Below are 23,717 nucleotides of genomic sequence, written 5' to 3'. Positions count from 1 at the left end.
GCCTTTCATTTAACTACAACTACCTTCTCCTTCTTCTAAACAAAACCAAATATCAATAACAAACCAAGTAAAGAATTCTTAAGCTTTTACGTTCCATAAGAAAAGAATCTCACTGCCGACGCTCCAAACAATTTTATTATAAATTCACATTTTGATTAATAAACAAAATATTAAGAAACAAAAAAGTAATAAATATTTTAAAGTATTTCTATTAAATTAAATTTATCATTTGCCCTTTCTCTTTCAAAAGAGGGTATTAATTTGGTTGTAGTAACAAATGCTTTGTTAATGTGATATTTTCAGATTTTGTTGTGTGGTATCAAACTAAAATGATAAACTAATGAAATGGTGAACTTAATCTAATTAACATTTTTAAATCAAGCTAAAACTATAATAATACGAATAATAGATAATTCTATTTGTTTCGCTCCTTTTTATTTAATGATGAAATCAAGGATGTTGATTTTTTTTTACAAAACCTTAATTAAAAGAAAACAAAATTATTCCTATTACATCGATATTATTTTATTTTTCGTTAAATAAAATAATACAACTTTAGATTATTGACCTAATTACTTAATGACTAAATTATCATTTAAACAAGTAACCAAAGAAACCAAAATAGAATCAAAATAAAAAATACTATTTTAATAAAATCTAAAATTAAAAATTATTTATTAAGAAACAAAACTAAAATATAAAAATTTATAAGAAATTAAAAAACTACACATCAATTTTACTGAAGCTTATCATTGTATTTGTTGGACAGATCACTATATTATATAATAGATGTTATTCAACGGTGAAAAAAAATATTAAAAATTTGAAAATGAAAATAAAATTTTGCCTGGAAAAAATATTTAAGGTTTTATTTCTTTTACTTATAAACAAATAGTTAGTTAGTCATTATTAGTAAAAGAGTAAAGGTGTTTGAATGAAGCTTTGGCATTGGCGGCAGATAAAGAAGCAAGCTCCAAAGTTCACACACTAAATTAAACTAAACTCAAAGAAAAAGAAAATGAAAATAGTAATCAAATTTAGCCTCATAAATGCAACACCACCATCACTCAAGTCTTCCTCCTTCACATTTGTCTCAACTCCTTATCACTGTTTCAACAGAGGTAACGTTTTCATTCAGGTATCAAGTTTGCAATCAATTTTTTAATTGTTTTATTATTATATGCTCCATTAAACACAGTAAAGATTTCAAATTTAATTTAAAAAACTGATATTTATCAGTACTACTCAACAAGATTGAATTTCTTTTTGGTTTGTGCACTGTCTTTTTTGCATTAGGCATTAGCTTTGAGAGGTTTGAATTTGATGAAGAATGAGAAAAAAATGAAAGGGGAGTCTCTGGTGTACTGTGGAATCTGAAACAAATAAAGGTATACCCCACGAAAGCATCAACTAAAATTGTTGTTCTTCCTCTTCAGTGCGCATTTATTCAGAGCCAAACAAACAAAAGTACAAAACCCTCTCTCTCTCTTCATCTCTCTCTCACGCACACATTCACACGCCCACATACCCACCGGTCTTTCTGAAAAGTCTAATAAAACCTATTGTAGCAGCCAGAACGGTGAATGGTGTTCCCAAAATGGGTGGTTAAGACACACAATACGCATAAACACACTCTTGTTGTACCTTCAAGTCCTCATCTTTCTTCTCCACCATGTTCTACGGGCTTCTCCCTTTGTTGGGAATGTTGGCTTTTCTTGGAATGCAGCTTCCTGTCATAATGGCTGGTTAGTTCCTTCAAAAGTTCTTTCCTTTTTTAGCTTTGCTTCAATATCTTCCACCCTTTTTCCTTATTACGATACTGGGTACACAAACTGCTGCATTCATTTCTGGAACATGTCTTTTACCCATCACGGGTAAGGAATGGTGTCGAGGTTGGAATGAATGATAACGGGTATTTAATAATGCTAATGTGAAACACTTGGAACTTGTGGGTGATGTTCTTGGCGCATTTATACGTTGGTCGTAGTTATGATTGTTTTCCCCGTTGCATTGCATTCTTGACCTATTGGGAAACTTGAATGTGATGAGAAAGGATTGACAGGTGTTAATGAATCTGGACAGTTATGCACATTGTCAATGTCTTACTAACATTTCTCTCACCTTGTTTCCCTTCCCTCTTTCTACACCAAAATCACATTTAGGAGGTACAACAAAAGCTTTTACCTCTGGAATGGTTGCAGAAATTAATATGCAAAAGCTTTTATCACAAATTCACAATTGCCCTAGGTTTGCCCGTAGAGAACCCTAAGTTTTTACCTTCTAAAAGAGCAGAAAGCAGAAGCATTTGGCCACATTTAACCTATACTAGAAATAGATAAGGCTATCCTGCAAATCCGATATTGTGTTGTACTTTTTACTGGTATATAAACTATATAAACTGGAACTGTTCTGAACTATGATGAAATTGAAAACATGCTATGGGTTACACAGAATAGTTACAAGGCTTTACCGAATAGTAATTTTAAGAAAGTTGGTCCTTGATCCAATAATCAGGAATTTCATCATTGCTGCCCCTATTATTTTACTTCAATTAATGTAAAATACACCCCTATCCTGCAACTTCTCAGTTAAAAAGTTACACTTATCTCTATTCAGAGATCAATAAGTGTTGCACTTTACCCCCTTTTAGTATAATGAGTGTGTGTGATGATGATTAACTGTGATATGGCCTCCTAAGAATGATTTTCTTTGTATTTCAATTTTTAAGATCACTAATTTTGAGATTATTGTGAATTTTTGGACTTCAGTAAATGAAATGATGGTTTGTGAATTCATACTATTAACTTGAAGCTTCCTTAAAAGTCCTCATTTAATCTTCTACACTCTCAAAGTTCACAGTACAAGATTCAAAATCAGTTTCCAACAATGTTGAAAGTCATTAAAGAGAAACATTTGACCTTAAGAGGTTTCTTTAAATAAAGATGGACTGAAGTGTAGCACATATTAATCTGAGGGGAGGAAAGTGTACTTTTAAAATAAGAATGGAGGATGGTATAATTTTAGCATCTCTCTTGGAAGGGGCTATAATCTGTTCATTTAAATTATAATTTCAGAACAGTATTTATTTGGCTTGTGCTTTGAGTCCAAAAGTCATTTGCTTGCATGTTAGGGATATAAATCATGTCTGGGCTTCCACTTGATGGCGTAAGATTTAGGAACCTTGATACATCACTTACAATCTTAATTTGTTCCCCTGAAATAGAATAAGTGAATTGAAGAACTCGCTGTAACCTTACTATAAGAATGCTCTCGAGTAAAAACAAATCCATAAAATCGTAATAAGTTCATTTTTATTCCGTTATAGGTCAAAGTATATCTTTACTCAAATATAATGTATGCCTATTTCCTATGAACATCAGGCCCAGAGCTTTCACTGCAAACCTAAGCAGTAAAATCATTTTATTGAGATAGATGCTCTTCCGTAATATTTTGACATTTCAAGATTTATTCAAGGGGAGTCATGACATGGTCAGGGAGCCAAAAACTTTCATGGTGCACATAATATAAACACTAAACAGTAGTAATCAAAGAACTATGTATTCAAAACTAATTCTGCAAAAATGTCATGAAATGAAACTAAGATTGGACCTGTTTTGCGGTGTAGTTTTATGTCATGCATTCTGAAAACTTTCACAGAAACTGAATATGTTTTTACAGTTTCTCTAACGGTTGCCTTGAGGGAAATGATTAAGGTATTGATAAATAGAAAGACTTTATTGGAAATCATGGTAGAGATGCAATGGTAATATTTGGAAGTGGTATTTTTTAGTAAATTATTCCCTTTTGATTCTTGAACCATAGCAAAACTGCTGTCCTTATATTGATAATTTCAGCTAACATGACTGGTCAATCTTTTAACTGTACTGTAGTAAATTGTTGGCAATTCAGTTGAAGGATTAAATGTGATTTAATGGTCTAATATTGCTGCTCCTTTTGCAGATTGCCCTTTGAATTTTACTGGTTCAAACTTCACACTTGCATCCTCTCTATGCTCTAACCAGGGTGACAGAGGAAAATGCTGCCGGTACATCAATACTAATGTTGCAATTGCCGTTTCTCGTTTTGCTAATTCAACAGGCAACCTAGGGGTCTCTCAAAATGCGACTGATATCTGCCTCCAAACCATATTTCAAACCTTGCAACTTTATGGAGTTGCCCAAAATGCAACAGCTTTCTGTGGTTTCGGAACAAAAATTCCTGTTAATTATGAATGCAAGGGGAGAACTAGTGTTGTCCAAATGCTGCAATCCCCCAGATTTACGGAGGTCACAAAAAATTGCAAAGCACCACTGGGAGAGGAAAGTAAATGTAAGAAGTGTTTAAATGCGGGCATTGGTTATCTGCATCATATCGGAATTGAAGATAATATAACACTAAGTACATGTCGTGATGCCACTTTTGCTGCATTAGCGAGCCAAGTTGATGAGATATCTACTATTGACATTGCAATTTGTTTCTTTGGGGTTCAAGGACTTCTCAGGCTTCCTGGTAAGAATTTTATAAAGTAAGAAAGTTAATGATAATCAGTTTGATCTCCTCCCTCTTCAGGTCACTGTGTGAATGAGTTCCTTCATGTGTTAATGCTACTGCATACATTATATGATTATGGCTTGAGATTTATTATGATGCAAAGCCAATAAAATGGATGAGATCTCTACTTCAGAATGTTATAGTCCCTTTTTGTAATTGCTTCTAACTAAATAAGCAATTGTTGCACAAATCCTTTCCATTGGTATGACATGTCAAGAATAGAAAACAGTATAACTAAACTACGCATTAACTGTTAGTAGTTATAACAGTTAATGTGTGCCAAATGAAGCCTGTGTACTGTTTTCTTTTTACACTAATAAATATTCATTTCAGGAATGCAATGAAGTCTGTGTATTGTTACCAATAAACTAAAATTCTATAGCTGATCATGTTTTTTGCAACTGTGATGCCAGTTCTAGAGTCAACACCATCCTTGCCTGCTCCTAAGGCTTCTCCAAGCCCACCTGTTTCTGATGGCCCGAGTCAACCATTGTTAAGTGCACCTTTAAAGGGAAAGCACCATTCATATCGTTTGACGTTAGTTCCAGGTATTGCTATTGCAGTTACAGCTGTTGCTGTTATCACACTCATAGTCTTGATAGTTCTAATTCGCCAGAAAAGCAGAGAGCTAGACAAGTCTGATAATTTTGGTAAACCCTGTTCGAAAACCTTACCTCCTTGTACAACATGGAAATTTCAGGAAGGTAAGGTTTTGGTTGATCATCCTTGTTAGTGATATACTATTGAAACTAGCACACCATATTTTTCTTATTTTGCTTCCTGGTTGTGTTGTGGTGAGCAGGTTCTTCATCTATGTTCCGAAAATTCAGCTACAAGGAGATAAAAAGGGCTACAGAGGATTTTAGCACTGTCATTGGTCAAGGGGGATTTGGAACTGTGTATAAAGCTGATTTTTCTGATGGCCTGGTCGCAGCAGTTAAACGGATGAATAGAATCTCTGAGCAGGGAGAGGATGAGTTTTGCAGAGAAATTGAGCTTCTTGCCCGGCTGCACCATCGGCATCTTGTTGCCTTGAGAGGCTTTTGCATTCAAAAACGTGAGAGGTATCTGTTTCTCCGTTGCTTATTATATTCTTTGTCATATATACCAATGAATCAAACCCTTCTGCATGTCTATGGCAGGTTTCTATTGTATGAGTACATGGGAAATGGAAGCTTGAAAGATCATCTTCATTGTATGCCTCTCGATTTCTATAGATTGTTGTTCCTTAAAAAAACAAAATAAAAGCATTCACGCTTACTGTTTTGGATAATAAGATATTTTCGGTAATATTTGGTCAAACTACAAATGGCACTTCTATCTTCATCCCTTGTGCTTGTATCTATTATGTGGATCTTATGTGCTTTCTTTCCTGCATCTTTTTTCTAACTCAGCACCTTCAGCCATATTAAACATGACAAATAAACATGTGCAACAAAATTATAGCATTTAAATAGCGGGGAAACAGATAATTATCATTGCTTCTTTTCCCTGTTAACCCCTTAATCTCACGTAAGATATTTTTGTTCATCTGTACAGCCCCTGGTAAAACACCTTTAAGTTGGCGAACAAGAATCCAAATTGCCATTGATGTTGCCAATGCCCTGGTAATAACTGCCATTGGTTTACTTTCCAGCTTATCAAAATCGAGTGGCTGAATGTTTTTCATCCTTTATTCTCTTTATCTATGGATTTTACTTTTTAACCTCTCACTCTTTCATGTGCAGGAGTACCTCCATTTCTATTGCGATCCTCCTCTGTGTCACAGAGATATTAAATCTAGCAACACTTTACTGGATGAGAACTTTGTTGCCAAGGTTGGATGATTTTCGCAGTGCATACCATCATTTCACCTGTTAATATTCACTGCCTTTTTTTGCAGCCCGAGTTTGAAACTTGCAAAGAATTTATGATGTTTATACATGGATAGGTCAAGATGCTGTCAATTTTTAACTAAATCCTTTATTCCTGTATTACATCCTCTCACAGATAGCTGATTTTGGCCTTGCACAAGCTTCAAAAGATGGCTCAGTATGCTTTGAACCTGTAAACACTGAAATTCGGGGAACTCCGGGTAACAAATTCTTTTCTTCACTCTATTTCACTTGGCTGATTTTGGCTTCTTACGTGATTTAAAGGAGGGTTCTATATCCAGGGACCTACAGCTATAAACCTTCATCATTGTCAATACTTAATTTTGGATGTCAAATTCAATTCCAGGTTATATGGACCCTGAATATGTTGTTACTCAAGAGCTCACCGAGAAAAGTGACATATACAGTTTTGGGGTGTTACTACTTGAAATTGTAACAGGAAGACGAGCCATTCAAGATAATAAGAATCTAGTTGAATGGGCCCAACCATACATGGAATCAGATACGAGATTATTGGAGCTAGTAGATCCCAATGTGAGGGAGTCTTTTGACTTGGATCAGCTCCAAACAGTAATCTCTATAGTAGCATGGTGTACCCATAGAGAGGGAAGAGCAAGGCCTTCAATAAAACAGGTACTTAGGCTTCTGTATGAGACATCAGAACCAATGCACAGTGAGTTTCTACAAGCTGTTGAAGATGAAGAATGTCAGGGAAGTCAGCATAGAGGCAGAAGAAGCAAGGGGAAAATGCTCAGAAATGAAGCATTGTTTAACAGCGGAGAGGGAAGATATCTTGCTTCATCTTCAAGTACATCCCGGTCATATTGCAGTAGAAGTTTTTTACTTGAGACTGGCTCTCCACAGTCTCCGCCAAATATGTTCTCTGTGTGAAACATCATTAGATTCTTCAAGTTGAGTTGAGTTTTGAATTTCTCATTTACTCTGACTTCAAATTTGTGGATTGTTAGGAAGTAGGAGAAAGTCTATATGAAAATCTTGGGAGAAATGAGAAATATAGTACTTCATTGTTTTCTTTTTATAAGAGAACCTTTCAAACCTAAGTGCCTGTACCCGAGGCTTTTAGAGCGACAGATTTCGATTTCATCATGGTCATCTATGCAAATTTCCTCTTTGTAAGGGATATATTGATTGAGAAGCTGTAAACTTAGAATACATGAATGTGTTTGGAAACAATATGAGAACGTAATTTTTGACTTCCGACATTAAAACAAATGTAGAAACAAGAACTAGCTGCAATGGCTATGACGGAACTCTTTTCTTCAAATGGGCCTCTCAAAGCAGTTCCAAACAATAAATCCATGTATCTTTCTTGATTACTGCTGACAGGTCACCAATGCCACAATTTTTGTAATGGTAAACTTTTCTGACATTTGTAGAATGTAAACATTGATATTAAAAGTACGAGTACACAAGTTTTATTACTATATTCAGTAATGATTCCAACTGAAACTTCAAGGTACAGCGAGCATTAAAAGGTATAATGTTCAACCAGTAATCAGTATCAAAATAAGTCAACATGAATGGAAGAATTGTATATTGAAATACGATACAAGATACAAGTACAAAAGCTATTACTTGTACACGTCTCCCGATTCCTAGGAGGAGCCAATCGGTTTCAGAGACTGAAAACAAACACATTCGAGGGGGAAGTTTCAGATACATGCAGGACAGTGACTATAAAAAAAAACACATACGTCCAGCATATCATTTTTACAAGTCTTCTAAGGAATAAATAACCTGAAAAGGCTGAGGTTGCTAACGAGAAAACTAATTTCCGAGCATAAGATTAAAACATCAGAACGGTTAAAGTGAATAGCAATTCGTTGCCAACTTTTCTAACCACCCACAGCAGCCAGGAACTTCTTCTTGCTTACTGGTTCCTCATGCAATACCACCACATCACTCACTTTCTCAAACAAATCCTCCAACTTATTCACACCAAATCTCTGATATTCCAGCTGTTTCTTGTATCGCTGCTGGTATATAGCCTCAAAACAACCAAGGAATATTCGACAAGAATAGCTTACTAGAATCTCTTGCAGCTCATACTTGAAGTGGTCAATAACACAGTCATCCACTTCACTTTTGGCTGCACTCTCCTGATTGGCCTTGCCTATGCAACTTCTTTCATCATGTTCTTCTATGACTACTCTTTCTTCATCTGAGAACTCATCTGAAGAGCATCCACCATTGACAACATTCACATTCTCTTCCTGGGTTCCCTTTCCTTTCTTATCTTTCTTTGCCAGAGAGAGAGGGGGAGCACTTGGGCCTGCCTTCCAGTTTCTGAGATACACAAATTTCCGAGTCCCTTTCCCTTCCACAGCCAAGGCATCACCCATCTTCTTGAAAAGATTGACCAACTTTATTGCCCCATATTCAGCAACATAAAGAGGTCTCCCATAGATTTTCTGGTACTCTGCTGGGACTCGGGCCAGGGGCAGGCATCCTCCAAAATGTTCAAGCAACCTTACCAGCTGCCCCTTGAGACCATTTAAATCACCAGGTTGTACCCACAACTGGCATTCATTATGATCACCAGAAGGCATCATAGACCCTCCTTGAACATCATTAAATACAGATGGAAGGCTGTGTGATCTCATAGTGGTCGGCAAGCAAGTCATGTTCGATGTGCCACAGTTGTATTCAGACAGTGATTGTGACACCAATGAAAATTCCCTTGAGTTGTAATAGTTCTGTGACATACCTCTATAAACTATTGCTTCTTCTTCATTTAATCCTTCAGAATTGTCATTGATATGGCACCCCATCAAATATCCAGCAAGCTCAATTGGACCTCCTCGGGGTGGCACTAAAGCCTTTGAGGGAGGCACAAAGCCTTCCCCCCGTGCCACACTAGGCCAGTCCCAGACAAATTTACCAGCATTGCATAGGGCAGATGAAACACCCACCCCAGCAGGGATGACAAGAATAACAGTATATCCTCGCTGACCAAGGATGTGAAGTGCTGGTGCAAAATCAACATCTCCAGATATAAGCATAATAGAGGATGGTGGAGGGTTGTCAAGAGCAAATAAGAACATATCGACCAAGATAGCTTTATCAGCAGCATCTTTTCTCCCATTTGGAACATCAATAAGTTTAACGCCAGTTCTCTGACAGCCCTCTCTAAGTCGCCTAGGGAAAGAATTGAAATCCCCATAAGCAGAAAACAGCATAACAGCTCCTTTAATTACTGGGTGCACCCGTAAAGCCATTCTTATATTACCTGCTACATCTTCAGGCCGTACATCACTTGGAACAGGACAATTCTCAATATCCCAAAGGATTGCTACTGGGCCATCTAAGGAGCTATGAAGTTGCTGTTTTAAAGGACACTGAAGAATGGCTGCATTTGACTCAGTCATAGTCTTCCCCTTCTGTTCAAAAGTGTCAGAAGATGTTATTGGTGTTGATTTATTAGGGGTAGCCATCAATGCACTAGGAATTCAGATGTTCCTGCACACATAATGGAGTGAAGACATCATTCAACAAAACAAATCCCTGAAACATCTTGGTGCAACACAGTGAGAAGGTAATGCATATATAGGCTTGGATGCTCTAGCCATATAACCCAAAAGTAGGGGCACTGGACGCAACAGCTGCTAAGAGAACAAGACTACAGAACTCGGATAGAAACAGATTATTTCCCTTCAATCAGAAACAGGATAGGACTTAAGAGAATCAATTCTTGGAACTACAAAGTATCAACGCTGGTTACTAAACAGTGATTAAACTGCTAGAGCAAGAAACATCACTGCCTGGTTGTCAAAGAGAGTCAAATCGCAAGGTATCCAATTCAGAGATTCCACAGTGCAAAGCAAGGGTGAAGGATATCAAACTAAACCAAATTAAAGGTTCTGAAACATTTTCGAAAATAAAAATTACAAAATGATTTCAATCCATCGCCCAATTTTATACGCATCCAGGAATCACAATTACAAAACAAAGCCTAGTTCACCGCCACAGTATCATAAAAGTTTATCTCCACTGAACGATTGAAAACGAAATCAACAAAACCCCACAGTCAATAATCATAAACTCAACTCTTACCCCAGCACAGAATGTATTGAACCAAGACTCCCTTCCAATTCCATTGACATTAACACAAACAGCCAAATGAAAATAAACAAACTTTATGCAATTTCTAACACTTACCCCTATAAAAAAAGCCCTCAACAGCCCAAAGAGAAATTTGTTTCCTCAAACCTAGGTCTGCAAAAACAAAATTCAAAGCACAGAAATCTATCAGAGAAAAACAAATTCTTGAACGGGTAGCACGAATAACCCTTCCAAATTGTTTATTAGAGAGGGAAATTTCTTCTAATCAGAACAAAATCGGAACAGAATTTGAGCTTTGGTAGGATAAAAACAGGAACTCAAACACGAAATCCCTGTCTATGGTACACATATTTTTTATTTCATCGAAAAAATAACAAAGGTCAACAAAAAAAATAGCAAATAAGAGAGATACCAATAATTATTGACAGTAATTGCAGAATAATCTAGACGTTGTTAATGGGAAATCAAATCGGATGTCGCACGAACATGAATCCGGAGTCCTGATCCTGATTAGGTAACAAACAAAGGATGAATCCTGGAGACGATTAGCGCGTGATTATTGAAGAACGAGATAGAGTAGTAGATGAAGTAATTGAAAGAAGAGTAGGAGAGGGTTTTGGTTTGGGTGGGTGAGTGGGTTTTTTTATTCTTAGATATTTACTTCAGTGGCAGCAGAAAGTGTGAAAGTGAAGATGAATATTTTTGCTTTCTTAGGGCATTACAAACCACTAAACATGTTTTTCTTTAATTATAATATGTTTCTATTAAAATCTAATTTCATTCTTGATGTAAATACTAAATTATATTTTAAAACCATAAGATTGCGTTTAGATAGACTGAAACATTGAAGAATTTGAAATATTAAAAAATTAAATTGTTTTTAATTTGATTTTCCTAGTTCATTAATATTTATTATAAACTAAGTTGAAGCTAACATCCAATTCAGTTGCGGAGGAAAACAGAAAGAAGGGGAACAACGAGGGAGAGAATGGATCTTGGAAATGGGGAGCCATTTTGGAGTGGATAATCAAGAAGTGAAAGGAGATACAAGAGATGTTATTACAAGAAAGATCAAAGAAGGGAATAAAAAGAAGGAAGACATTTCTCATTTTTAATGAGTTTGCAAAGGTTGTAGTTGTATTTGATAGTTACAAGTCTCTAGGTGTGTTGCTGTAGTTGGTTCACGAGCTTAAGTTGCACTTATCACATTATCTTGTGAAAGAGTTCTTTGAAACGAATCCAATTTTTCTTAGAGTTAAGCAAGATTCGATCAACTCTCCTTGATATTTGAAGGGTTAGATGTTTAGGGAATGTGTTATGTTGATTTGGATTGGATAGAAGTTCATCTTTTTATCAGTTTGATCTTATAATTACTATTAGAAAGGAATTTTAATTTGTTTTAAAACTTATCTTCGTCATAAGAAACTTTTAACTCATTAAAATATGTTTCTAATATGTTAAAATGTTGATATAATTATTAATTTGGTCCTCTACTTTTTTTATATAGTTCAATTTGGCCTCTATAATTTTTATTAGTTCAATTAATTTAGTATCTCAAATATTTAAAATGATTCAATTTGGTCATCTTGGTTGAGTTGGAGTTAACATCGTGTATGCACATAACACGTGTCAAGCTGCCGAACTTTTTATTTTTTTTTAACTTTTTTTAATTTTTAATTTTTTTTCTAAAAGTTTATAATCTACCACGTGTCAGGTTACTATCGTGTCACGTGACAGTTTATAGTCATGACACGTGGTAATGATAAAACTTGTTTTCAATTTAGTCCTCTATTAAATTATTTGGTTCAATTTAGTATTTCAATTCTTTAAAACGATTTAATTTTGTCCCTTATAGTAAATAAATTTAATTATGACTTATATATATATATATATATATATATATATTAAAATAATTGTTTTGAATTTATACATCAAATCACTATATTTAAATATTCAAATTATTTAATTTTTTACAAGTGTAAAAAATTTCAAATGTAAAAAATTATAATGGTAAAAATGTAAAAAATAAAATAATTTAAGTATTTAGATGAAGTGATTTGATGTATATATTAAAACAAATTATTATAACATGTATATATAAGTTGTAATTGAGTTTATTTACTAATTTAGTCTTAAATTGAAAAAGACAAAATTGAATCGTTTTAAAAAATAGAGAAAATAGAGTACTAAATTGAAAAAAAAATTTAAAATAGAAGACTAAATTGTGTAACACCCCATTTAATTTAATATACGAAATTAAAGGAAGCGTCACAAAAAGATAACATAATAGCGCAGTTCTGGAGTTTAAAACTCAACTCCTTACAATCCAAAGCACACCACGATGCCCAAAAGAAAACTGGATAAAATGTTTACAAAGAAAGTATGTAGATCCAAGGACAAACAAGTACATGGGCCTTAGCCCTAAAGAAAAGCCCAATAAAGAAATTAAAGTCCAGCCCATGCAGATCATGCAGCGGAACCATCACCTCCTTATTGCCCGTGGGTGTTCCTCGCATCTGCTCACATCAACAAGTTGATGATCATCGCAAGAGGGAGTACCACACAGCAGAACACACAACAATAAAAGTAGGGTAAGCTAAAGCACAAAAGACTTCATCCATACAATCAGATATATTTTCACAATCTCATATACACATCTCAATCAAGCATGTTATGACTCCTCAGGCAATACACTAAGACACGACTCGACTCATCCGGATACGTATAACCTGGTCAGATTCAGCGAATGCTTGCACTTGTGGTGGATACCTCTGCTCACCCCTGAGTTGCTCACCCCCGAGCTATGTGTTACAAGTGTTACAATGAATCAATTTCCCTCACCACAAGGTTAGCCCTTAATGAATTTCAGGCCTCCTACTACTCTTACCATAGGAGTCAGTCCGCTCTAGGTGAGACTAACTAACTCCTTAGACTGTCAAGATGCAACCTTACCTTGAATCCTTACCTAGTTATACAGATGGGGCACCATCATAGGCACCCACTAACAGGGGCCATGGAATTACGTCCCGACCACTGAAGTACGACCTCGAAGTCTCACCTAGAGACTCCAGGGATTTATGTACTGACACATACTAAACATATACATTCATCCAACTAATAGACACATATATCATGCATAGGAACTTTCATGCCAACCTTTTTTAACCAATTCCTCATTCACATTCCGTGTTGAATCCCATTTCAACTCATCCATCCCTAACCATGAATATAGTTTTTCACCTCATACCAATACCATGTCATTTTGATACCAACCATCTCATTGAAATCACATGTCAAGATTTATCCAGATTCATCATTCACAACTCACACACCCCCTTATTCATGCATCTCCACTCATTTCACAGTTTGACATAGCAACCCAACCAAACATGTATTAAATACCCAAAAACAAAGATGGAAACAACACCCACGCCTCATCTCGCCCAATTCTCGCTCAGGCCGCGAGGTCTCGCTTAGGCGAGAGGGACTCTTGCTCAGGCGAGCTCCCTTCGCCTAGGCGAGAACGCGACAATTTCGAACAGGGCCATTCGCACTAACTCACTTAGGCGAGCTCTCCTCGCCTGAGCGAGGCAATCTCTCGCTCAAAACACAGACCACCCGCCTGGGCGACAGTTCGCGCAGATGGCCTGGGTGAGCCTCTGCCAGTCTCGCTTAGACGAGCATGACTCGCCTGGGCGAGATTATCAGTTCTCGCCCATGTTCTCACCTGCAGTAGTCAAGTTTTTGCATTCAAACAACCACACAAGGTATTCCATACATTCAAAACAGTGTACAATCCATGCAACACTAAGCATACTCAAACACAGGCCAAACATAACATAAAACTCGAAACCCTAACTCCCCTTACCTGGAAAAGGGCTAACAGCTGGTTCCTTGGGTACGAACAGAGAAATACAGCAGCTCCTAGAGTAGTTTAGCAAGCTGGAAACAAAATGAACATTATGAAACGAAGCTACCTAGAACGACCCCAGTTGCGACTCGAAGCAACAGTGCTAAACAAGAGAGGCATGGGATGGGAGACAACTTACGCGAGACAGAACTGGCTCGAACAAGCGTGACGGAGGCCAAAGACTGAACCCTAGCAGAGATGATTGCGGCTGCTCAAAGGGGGTAGGGGATCTGTTTCTGCAAAGTGAGAGGAATGGAGGGTTAGGGCAGACTTAGGGTCTGTTTTCCCTTTGGGTCAGCCCTAAGGCCCAAAAGTGTGGGGCAGCCTTTAAGATAAAAGGGCAGATAAAAGAAGTGGGCCTTACAAATTGAAAACAAGTTTTATCATTGTCACGTGTCAGGATTGTAAACTACCATGTGACACAACAGTAACCTGACATGTGGTAGATTATAGAAAAAAAAATTAAAAAAAAAAATTAAAAAAATTAAAAAATTAAAAAATTTCACGGCTTGACACGTGTCTGTATATGTGTCCTATATGGACAGGGTGTTAACTTCAACTTAATGGAGATGACCAAATTGAACACTTCTAATTAATTGGGATACTAAATTGAACCAACCAAAAATATGAAAACCAAGTTGAACTAAATCAAAAAATTAGGAGACCAAATCAATAATTATACCTAAAATATTCTTATCGAAATCTTGAATAATTACAGAGAATATTTTAATTAATTAAATATTCATTTTAATTGATAAAGAATAATTAAAGTCACTAGTAGTTATGTGAGATCAGTTTTAATCTATTAAAACAAGTTTTTAATAGATTAATCTTTCCCATGATTTTAGATGATTTTGAGCTTACCTTATTTAATCCATAAATTTTGGGAGTAAGTGAAATTGATAAATTAAAATGTAGTTTTAATCCATTAAATTTGACATTGTAGAATTTATATCTCCCTTGTTCTGAAACCTTTATACACAATTTTTTTTAAAATCTTTATACTTTTGAGAGAGTTACTATTGAGCATAAACATGTGTTTCTTGGAGCTTTCATTGCGTGATTTGAAGATCATTCTCTTGGTTTAAGAGAGAAACATAGAGATTCACCGAGTTTTATGAAAATTCCACGTTTCATTTGTTTTCAGGTGAACTTGTTCCTTCTACTCTTTTGTCTATTTGTGGTTTTGTTGTTTCTAGATAGGTTTTCCAGTCACAATGCAGTAATAGGGTGTTATTGGTGTACAAAGTCAATCTTGTAGGGCTCAATATTTGGTTTCTTGTATTATTTGTATAAGCCATCTGTTTGTAAATACATTTTCATAGTGTGAGCTTGGTTGGTGTGGCTAGGCACCTGGATATATAGCTTTGAAATAAAGTGAATCAATATAAAAATCTTGGTGAAATTCTTCTGCCTTCTCTTCTTCTCTTTTTTATTGTTGTTATGCAAATCAAAGTTGTTCTTGTGAAGTTTTTTTTTTTTTTTCTGTTCTGAAATTTTTTTGTCAACAACTAAATCCTAAAATTAATTGGGGACTAATAAGATTTCGTTCTAAAATTTTGGAAAATATGTGATAGTTCAATTCACCTCCTCTCTTGATTTAATCCCTTTATTGTAACATTAAACATGATTGAAAAATAAATTACTCTCAAAAGAGAATATGACAATTGATTCTTCACATATAGAAAACTTCATATAGTGAAGAATATAGAGATTTAACACATTCCCATTAAAGATTTAATTACACAAAAAGTCTAAAACAAAGAGTTATGTATGAAGAAAAAATAGTGAGGTCATTCTTAATCTTCTAATGTCTTCATCTTTATATAAACTTCTATAAATATTATTATTACTTATAATTTTCAGAGATAAAATTTACTCGTACTTGATAATATTTTTGTTTGAATCTTTTCATGGAGATGTGTTTGATAATATGTTGCTTGTGGATTGATGTCCAAGTATAGAAGGTTGCACTTCTTTTTTTTATCTTCGAATTGTAAATATGGAAATATGCAAGATATGAAATAATATATTGTGATATACGTCTAGATCTAGAAGTAGGGATGACAATGGGGTAGCACAATAAAGATGAGTTTCATTATTCTATACTAGGATGTCAAAAAGAATTTATACCTGCAGATATCCACAGATAAAACCCGCAACAGATAGAAAATAGATATCGAAAATGGATATTCGCGGCTAACGAGTACGGATATTTATACCCGCATGTTAACGGGACAGGTACGAGTATCATAATATCTGTATCCATGGATACCTGTACCCGTTATACTCTAATTCAAATTAAAAAAAAATTATTAAACATTAACACATTGATTTTGAATGTGTTATTTTTTTATCAATTGATTTTAAAAAATCTTCATTTATTTGTAAATTGTCATTCAATACTATTTTAAATGAGTTATTTTCACTTTGTTTGAAATTTATAAAGATTATGCATTGTATTTTAATTTGACTTTAAAATTTTTTAATTAATATTAAATTTTTCTTTTGTGAATACACGCGGGTACTCGTGGATATTAAAAAAATATGCGGGTACCCGCATAATAGATACCCGCACGGATATGGGTACGAGACGAATATTTATCTAGTGAGTAGGGTATGGGGGAGCTATTACCTGTACCTTACCCGCCCCGTTGACATCCCTATTCTATTCCCATCCCCAGAAAAAAAAAATTCATCCCTAATCCCAAATTTAGCGAGTATCAAATTTTTTTCTCATCCCCATTTTTACCGGGTAACATGTATATACTCATATTCGTACCCTTTTTCTTAATGTTTCATTATCAATTGATTAAATTTTATAAAATAATACAAAATTACGATAAAGAAAATATAATATTATCAAATATTCAATATTAAAAGGAGATTTGTTTTTTTAATATCAAATATTTAAAAAGAAATTATAATTGCATACATTTTAAATTAGAATACCAAATAAAATTTCATGAGAACCAAAACATTTATTAAATTTTCAAATGATAATGAAACCTAGTTGATAAAATTTAAAAATATTTTTAAACAAATATTCAAATTAAAATATTTTAAATGTATGTTTACTTCAATTTTTTAAATTCTAATGAAATATCATTTTTTTCACACAAATAAAAGTTATAATAGAACACTTGATCAAAATCACACAAAGAATAAAATTAAACTAATAATAATAATATTTTAACATAGATCTTTCACCTTTTGAACTTCAATATATATTGGATGGTGATAAAAAAGATTCATGACAATTATATTAAATTATTATTTATAGTAAATAAAATTTATTTATACAATTATAGTAATAAAATTACAGTATAATAATGAGTTAGAATATAAAAATAACTATTTACATGATAAAAATAAATAAAAAAATAAAAATATTAATAAAATGATCAAATGTGTGTCCTATAAGCAATTCGAGAGACCATTTAATGAAATCGCACAAAGAAAAATAAATGTATAATTAAGTGTATGATAAGAAAAATACCTTATATATTTAGGAAAACTTTTCAAATATCAACATAGTCAATGGTTGAGAGATAATAAATTGTTTTAATGAAACAAAATAGTTCTTCAGATGAAACAAAAATTAATAATAATAGAATAAATAAGATAATTTTTTTATATAAGAGATAAAAATATTAAAAAAGAGTAGAGAAATTCAAATGTGAGACACTAAAAAATATTTAATTGACATACATCATTTGAATATATAAAGGTTGTTATAAGACGAAAAATATCTTAGAGATGTGAATAAACTTCATGATAAGCAAAACAATTAGAAGAAATAAAAAGTAAAAAGTGTGTAGTGTGTGTGTGTATATATATATATATATATATACATATATATATATATACACACACACACACACATACACACACACACACATATATATATATATATATATATATATATATGTATAAAAAGTAAAAAGTGTGTAGTGTGTGTGTGTGTATATATATATATACATATATATATATATATATATATATATATATATATATATATATATATATATAAGGTTACATGTTACTTAATAGACTATGAATATTTTAATAATTTAAACGGGGACGGAGACATGACATGAACGAGTATGGGAACAGGGCGAATATGTACATCCGTATCTGCATCCCCATACCCAATTGAAAAAGTCAGATATTTCACATACCTATACTCAGTCAATGAGGAGATTTTTCGTCAAAACGAGGATAGTTTCAAACAATACATACGAGAACAGGTTTATTTGTCATCCCTATCTAGAAGAAACAGCTTGGGTTAATTGAATAAACTACATTTTAATATTCTAGGCATGGGCATTTTTAGTCTATCTCAGTTGGATTTTTCTTGAAGTTCTGACCATAAAAAATAGTTATAGTTGTACGAAACATATATTGTGGTAAGTCAAACAGGTTGAGGCATAATGAACTAAAAGTCTTGTTCCTCAACTTTTGAGCTTTTTCATGTTGAGAGGATATAAAAGATGGCATACTTTATTTGGATATACTTTTTAGACCTTCTTCTAGGATAATTGTATAAACAATGAAATTGGTTCTTGAGGACATATTGAAGTGCAATGTAGAGGAAAAAAATATCTTTAAACTTAAGGATAAGGTCCAAATCTTCACTTGTCGATATTTGGCTTACCTTTTAACATTAACTTCTATGATACTAGCTTCAATAACAAGTTTCATTTCTTCCACTTTTTCTTCTTCTTTTTCCAAGGTGGAGTTATATTACCTCAAGGCTCCTTTATTTGTTTTGGACTTTGTAAGTGGAGGAGGAAGTTCTAAGACCTCAACAATGTTGAAATCGAGACGATGTAATCCTCACATATATCTTTAAGAGAAGTTTTGAAATAACAAATATTGAATGTGATACTAGATTACACACACTAATAGCAAACATTTTTTATGATGTTTTAAAATGATATTTTATGTTGGTTTTATAACTAATATAGATATAGAAACAAGGAAAATTCAATATTTATATAATAATTGTTCTACCGTTATAAAAAGTTCACTTTCTATATCGATTCTAAAGACCTCTCACAGAAAAATAAAATAAAAATAATGTCGTTTATATGCTTTTTACCCGATGATTAAAATATCAACCTTCATAGAATGTATTACTTTCTATGACAAATGTACTTTTAGTCATTATAAAAAAAAGGGTCTACGTATTAATCACTACTTGCATAATAAATACCTTGCATAATAAACACAATTCTCAAGCATTTTCAAATAAATTCTTAATGATCTATTACATCAAGAATTTAAAACTTTAATAAAATTTAATATAATACAAAATTATTAATCCTAATATGATCATTTACAATAAATACTTATAAGAAAATGTGTCTACTATTTTTGAACCTCTTGTAACATATATGTATTGTTAATCTCAATTTGTAATAAATCTTGATTATGTAGAACCTACTTTAGTACAATCAACATAACTTCTTGGATAAAATGTGTCACTCAACAAAAAGAATATTACAGTAAAATGTCAACCTAAAGTCAAACATAAATATGCAAAAAGCTTTGGAGTTAAAGACAATGTACGAGCACCGAGTCATAATGAATCTTGTTGTGATCCGTATAAGTAGAAGTTTTTAATACAAATGGAGACTTGATGAAACATAACACTTATACATACATAAAACTTTATTCTTTCAATTTTTAAAGCTTCTAGTGTTTGAGAAATAGCGTCTTCTAAATGAGTTGTAAAAGAGAGTGTTTAATTTATATATCCTTTATGTTTGTGATTATTTCATATCCACTCTATATCCACTGTATAAAGTGTGAAATCTTGTAAAAACATTTTATTATTGTACGCCTAAAGAGACTTTGTTTACTCATACTAAAGAGGTATTGTGTACACATTACTAAACGTTGTGGACTCATGTAACGCAAAATTAACAACAACAACAAGAATACTTAAAAACACTTATTTGTTTAGTGGAACCCTATGCAACTTGAATTGAAGAATTGAACATACCCTAGATTAGGGATGAGTTAGTATAAAAACTAAAGTGTTCATTGTCTCTCACACACATTGCATCTCTTGGCCATTTGTAAAAAAATTAGAAAATTTATTGTGAACCATTTTGTAAAACCATTAGACGACCCCTTTTAGTGTCTAATATGAAAATTTGTGAAAATCTTCAACATAGTATTTTAGGTCTATTCAGACTTATCGGTTCTAGAGCTAACCCCACTTTGAAAAATAACCAAGAAATACTTTTAAAAATGTATGAAAGGATTTATAAGTTTGAATAATTGGTACATGAATATGGAAATACATGAATACAAATTTAATAGAATTTCTCATTTATTATTGGAGTATTACCAACCATCTGTGTAAATTTTTTTCAGTGTTAAAATAATACACAAATCCCATATTTATAAACATGTGTTTCAACAATTATTTGTAATTAACATATTCAAAAGTTGAATTTACATTATAGTTGTCAACAACTCACTTGTTTGTTATGCATAAATACATGTCCATGAAACAATTTATTTTAGTATAACTCCATCGCTCTCTGTAACATGTACTTTGATAATTCAACCTTCGTTCTATCTTTTCAAGAATGACTCTATCTTTGATTCTTTTTGAATAACAACTCCAACTCTGTTATTTCATGCAATAACTCCGTTTTCAACTTTCACTACTACAAAAATCGCTTCAGACAACAATACAAAATTGTGAGTTAAACCACAAAAGTCGTAGGCTAAAGTTTAGACAACAATTTGTAGGCGTAGTCTAGGTGAGCGTAACTGTAGGTAATAGGCCACGGTTTTCAATATGACAATAATTTTAAAATTGTTGCTTAAAATCCACATAAAAAGAAATTATTTTGATGTACGTGGGTTTCAAAACTTCACATTTTCAACATTTTGAGCTCTTGGCGTTTTCAATCTAAAATCAAAGGGAGGGAAGAAATTCAATTTTTTGCGTTTCTGAAACTAAGTTTTGCATTTTCAGTCAAAAAAGGAGGGATGAATATTTCTAATCTAAAAACTTTAATTTTTTGTATATTTTAGACTACGTTTTTATGGATTAGCCCACACTTTTTACAAACAACATTTATATAAATGTTGCTTAAGATAGTCTTTAAGCCACGTCTAAATAAATGTTGTCTTTACTATGTTTAGACCGCATTTTTATACTCGTGATTTCGTTTAGTGTTGTCTAAAGTCATTTTAGTTGTAGTGTTTAAATTTCCATCAAGCTCAAAGTGCTACACTTCCGTGCTTAAATATTATACCTTTTTAACTTAGTTTTCCTTTTAATTGCCAACCATGACTTCCTTCTTTATTAATTTGATCTAATTGTCGATAAGTTTCTATATTGACATCACTTCTAAAAAAATCAATCAATTTGTTTTCAATACTTCTTTATTTTGTTTATCATTTGACAATAATTATATATAAATATAAATACTAATTTAGTTTGACTAGTGATTTTTTATTTAAAATACAAAACTCAAGTAAATAAGTAAATAAGGATAAAGAAAAACTTTTCAACGATGGAGAATAAGAATAAATACAAGAAACATGACAACAAAAAATAAAGAAGAAAAAATAAAAAAAATCAAAGGATATTCACAAGAATTAGACTAAAAGAATTATAAAAAAAATAAAGAAGCACTTAATTTTGAAAAATTCTTAGATAATAAAATATTTCTGGATTCTCTTAGAATATTCTACGATCCAAGAGACAAAAAGGGACACATGGTTGACTAACTTAAGATATGGAAAAGGCATATGAAGAATTTCTAACCAACATATGTCACTTTCAAAGTGCAATGATGATTATAACTTCTTCAAATGACTATTTCTTATCTCATGAGTCACATGTTCTTCTTGGAAGAGTAATCGTGAGTTTCTCCTTAGATATTAAAATTACCATATGCCTTATCCTAAGTTTAGAGAGTCACCTATGTGCATTGTTAAATTAGGAGTTAACTAAGTGTTAAATATATCATTAATCGATTTAGTATTAGGTTATGTAATATTATGACTACACTTATGATTCTCTTTGTTTTAGACACATCCAATATGACTATTCCACTTCTTGACCAAGGCATAAATCTATAAAAGGAGAGTCAAACCCCTCTTGTAAGCCACCTGTGAAGAATGTGTAAAATCACTTTTGTAAGATGTATTTGAGAGAGTCTTTAGTGAATTCTTTTTTTACTTTCGTTCTTATCTTGAAATTTTTTTTTTCAAGTGGTGAATCCTCGTGACACTAATGAGAATCAACTTCAAGATGGAGTGCATTTTTTTTTTCTTTTGCACCTTATTCTTGTCTTTCTTTGTGTTTTGATTTATCAAATCAAACCATGAGTTATTCTTTTTACTTCATTATTGTTATGTTTTCTTTCATGTATTGTAAGTTCTCCAACACTTCTTGAATTGATCAAATTCTATCATCTTTCTAAATATTACATAAACAAATAACCACTTAATTGAAATAAATCTTAAAAAAACTTGATTTTTGACTTTTTGAATCAGTTGAACAATTTTAATTTTAAAACAATGATACTTACTTATTAAAGTAAAACTTAATTACATCATAAGTAATTTATATTTAATTTCATAAAAAGATAATGACACTAAATATTTACAATTTTATTCTTTTAGTAAACTCTAAATAATATTAATGATAGTTTTATCCAAGAAGACAATCCACCATGTACTAAAAAAAATATCATTTTGCCTCTAAGGAATATATATATATATATATATATATATATATATATATATATATATATGGATTTTCATAGCATTTTATCATTTGAAAAAGTTAATAATTAAAACATGAATTATATTTACTATGTTGATTTCTTGAAGACTTTTAACGAATAATATATGCGCCTGTGACCTAATGGATAAGGTGCTTGACTTCTAATCAAGCGATTGTGGGTTCGAGTCCCACCGGGCGTGTATAATTGAGTTTTTTTTCTTAATTTTTGTTCTAAAAAATTAGTTTTTCTAAATTTTTTATAATACTTTTACCAACTTAGTTGATTTGTTTGAAAATTGGAATGCATCATAAGAGTCTTCTCGTAGAGTGCTCTAATATTAACTAATCATATTTTCATTGTAATATTAACTAATCATATTTTTATTTTGAGTAATTTCATTTGTATCACTTTTCTTGAGTTAGTTTTTAATAGTTTTTTATACATGTTCTAGAGGATTTTGTATGTAATTTTAGGGGTTCAAAATAAATCTTTGTTTGACTAAGATTCTTAGGTTGTGTTTAAATCATTCGTATG

The 23,717-nt window shown here is 32.6% G+C and overlaps 2 protein-coding genes and 1 non-coding gene across 5 annotated transcripts; 2 read left to right on the top strand and 1 right to left on the bottom strand.

The window, feature by feature from the left end:
- Nucleotides 1-1,308: 1,308 nt before the first annotated feature.
- Nucleotides 1,309-7,568, top strand: LOC114175874 (Protein kinase superfamily protein). 2 transcript variants are annotated; one of them, XM_028060713.2, is made up of 9 exons: nt 1,318-1,745; nt 3,961-4,509; nt 4,965-5,255; nt 5,354-5,615; nt 5,694-5,746; nt 6,091-6,158; nt 6,279-6,368; nt 6,541-6,625; nt 6,772-7,568. In XM_028060713.2, exons 1-9 carry the CDS (start codon nt 1,673-1,675, stop codon nt 7,314-7,316), a joined length of 2,016 nt encoding a protein of 671 aa, XP_027916514.1. In that variant the 5' UTR covers nt 1,318-1,672; the 3' UTR covers nt 7,317-7,568. The 2 variants fall into 2 exon arrangements, with proteins under 2 accessions (XP_085527153.1, XP_027916514.1); XM_085671027.1 differs by having other exon boundaries at nt 1,309-1,745; nt 5,354-5,746.
- A 385-nt stretch (nt 7,569-7,953) lies between these two features.
- Nucleotides 7,954-11,208, bottom strand: LOC114175875 (Putative endonuclease or glycosyl hydrolase). 2 transcript variants are annotated; one of them, XM_028060716.2, is made up of 3 exons: nt 10,921-11,208; nt 10,605-10,661; nt 7,954-9,905 (listed from the first exon to the last, which is right to left on the bottom strand). In XM_028060716.2, exon 3 carries the CDS (start codon nt 9,878-9,880, stop codon nt 8,282-8,284), a length of 1,599 nt encoding a protein of 532 aa, XP_027916517.1. In that variant the 5' UTR covers nt 9,881-9,905; nt 10,605-10,661; nt 10,921-11,208; the 3' UTR covers nt 7,954-8,281. The 2 variants fall into 2 exon arrangements, with proteins under 2 accessions (XP_027916517.1, XP_027916518.1); XM_028060717.2 differs by lacking the exon at nt 10,605-10,661.
- A 12,101-nt stretch (nt 11,209-23,309) lies between these two features.
- Nucleotides 23,310-23,382, top strand: TRNAR-UCU (transfer RNA arginine (anticodon UCU)). The gene has a single exon. It is a non-coding gene; the product is annotated as a tRNA-Arg (tRNA).
- The last annotated feature ends 335 nt before the right edge of the window (nt 23,383-23,717 follow it).

This window comes from Vigna unguiculata, chromosome 3, assembly GCF_037176805.1.
Source record: "Vigna unguiculata cultivar grain cowpea cultivar isolate G323 ecotype 2 chromosome 3, ASM3717680v1, whole genome shotgun sequence".
Taxonomy (NCBI): domain Eukaryota; kingdom Viridiplantae; phylum Streptophyta; class Magnoliopsida; order Fabales; family Fabaceae; genus Vigna; species Vigna unguiculata.
Note: the sequence above shows the minus strand (reverse complement) of the source record. Positions and strands in the feature narration are given on the sequence as shown.

Coding starts and splice junctions, on each gene's coding strand:
- LOC114175875 (XM_028060716.2), bottom strand. CDS start 9,880: ATGGCTACCCCTAATAAATCAACACCAATAACATCTTCTGACACTTTT.
- LOC114175874 (XM_085671027.1), top strand. CDS start 1,673: ATGTTCTACGGGCTTCTCCCTTTGTTGGGAATGTTGGCTTTTCTTGGA. Junction 4,510..4,964: donor AGGACTTCTCAGGCTTCCTG/GTAAGAATTTTA, acceptor CTGTGATGCCAG/TTCTAGAGTCAACACCATCC. Junction 6,369..6,540: donor ATGAGAACTTTGTTGCCAAG/GTTGGATGATTT, acceptor ATCCTCTCACAG/ATAGCTGATTTTGGCCTTGC.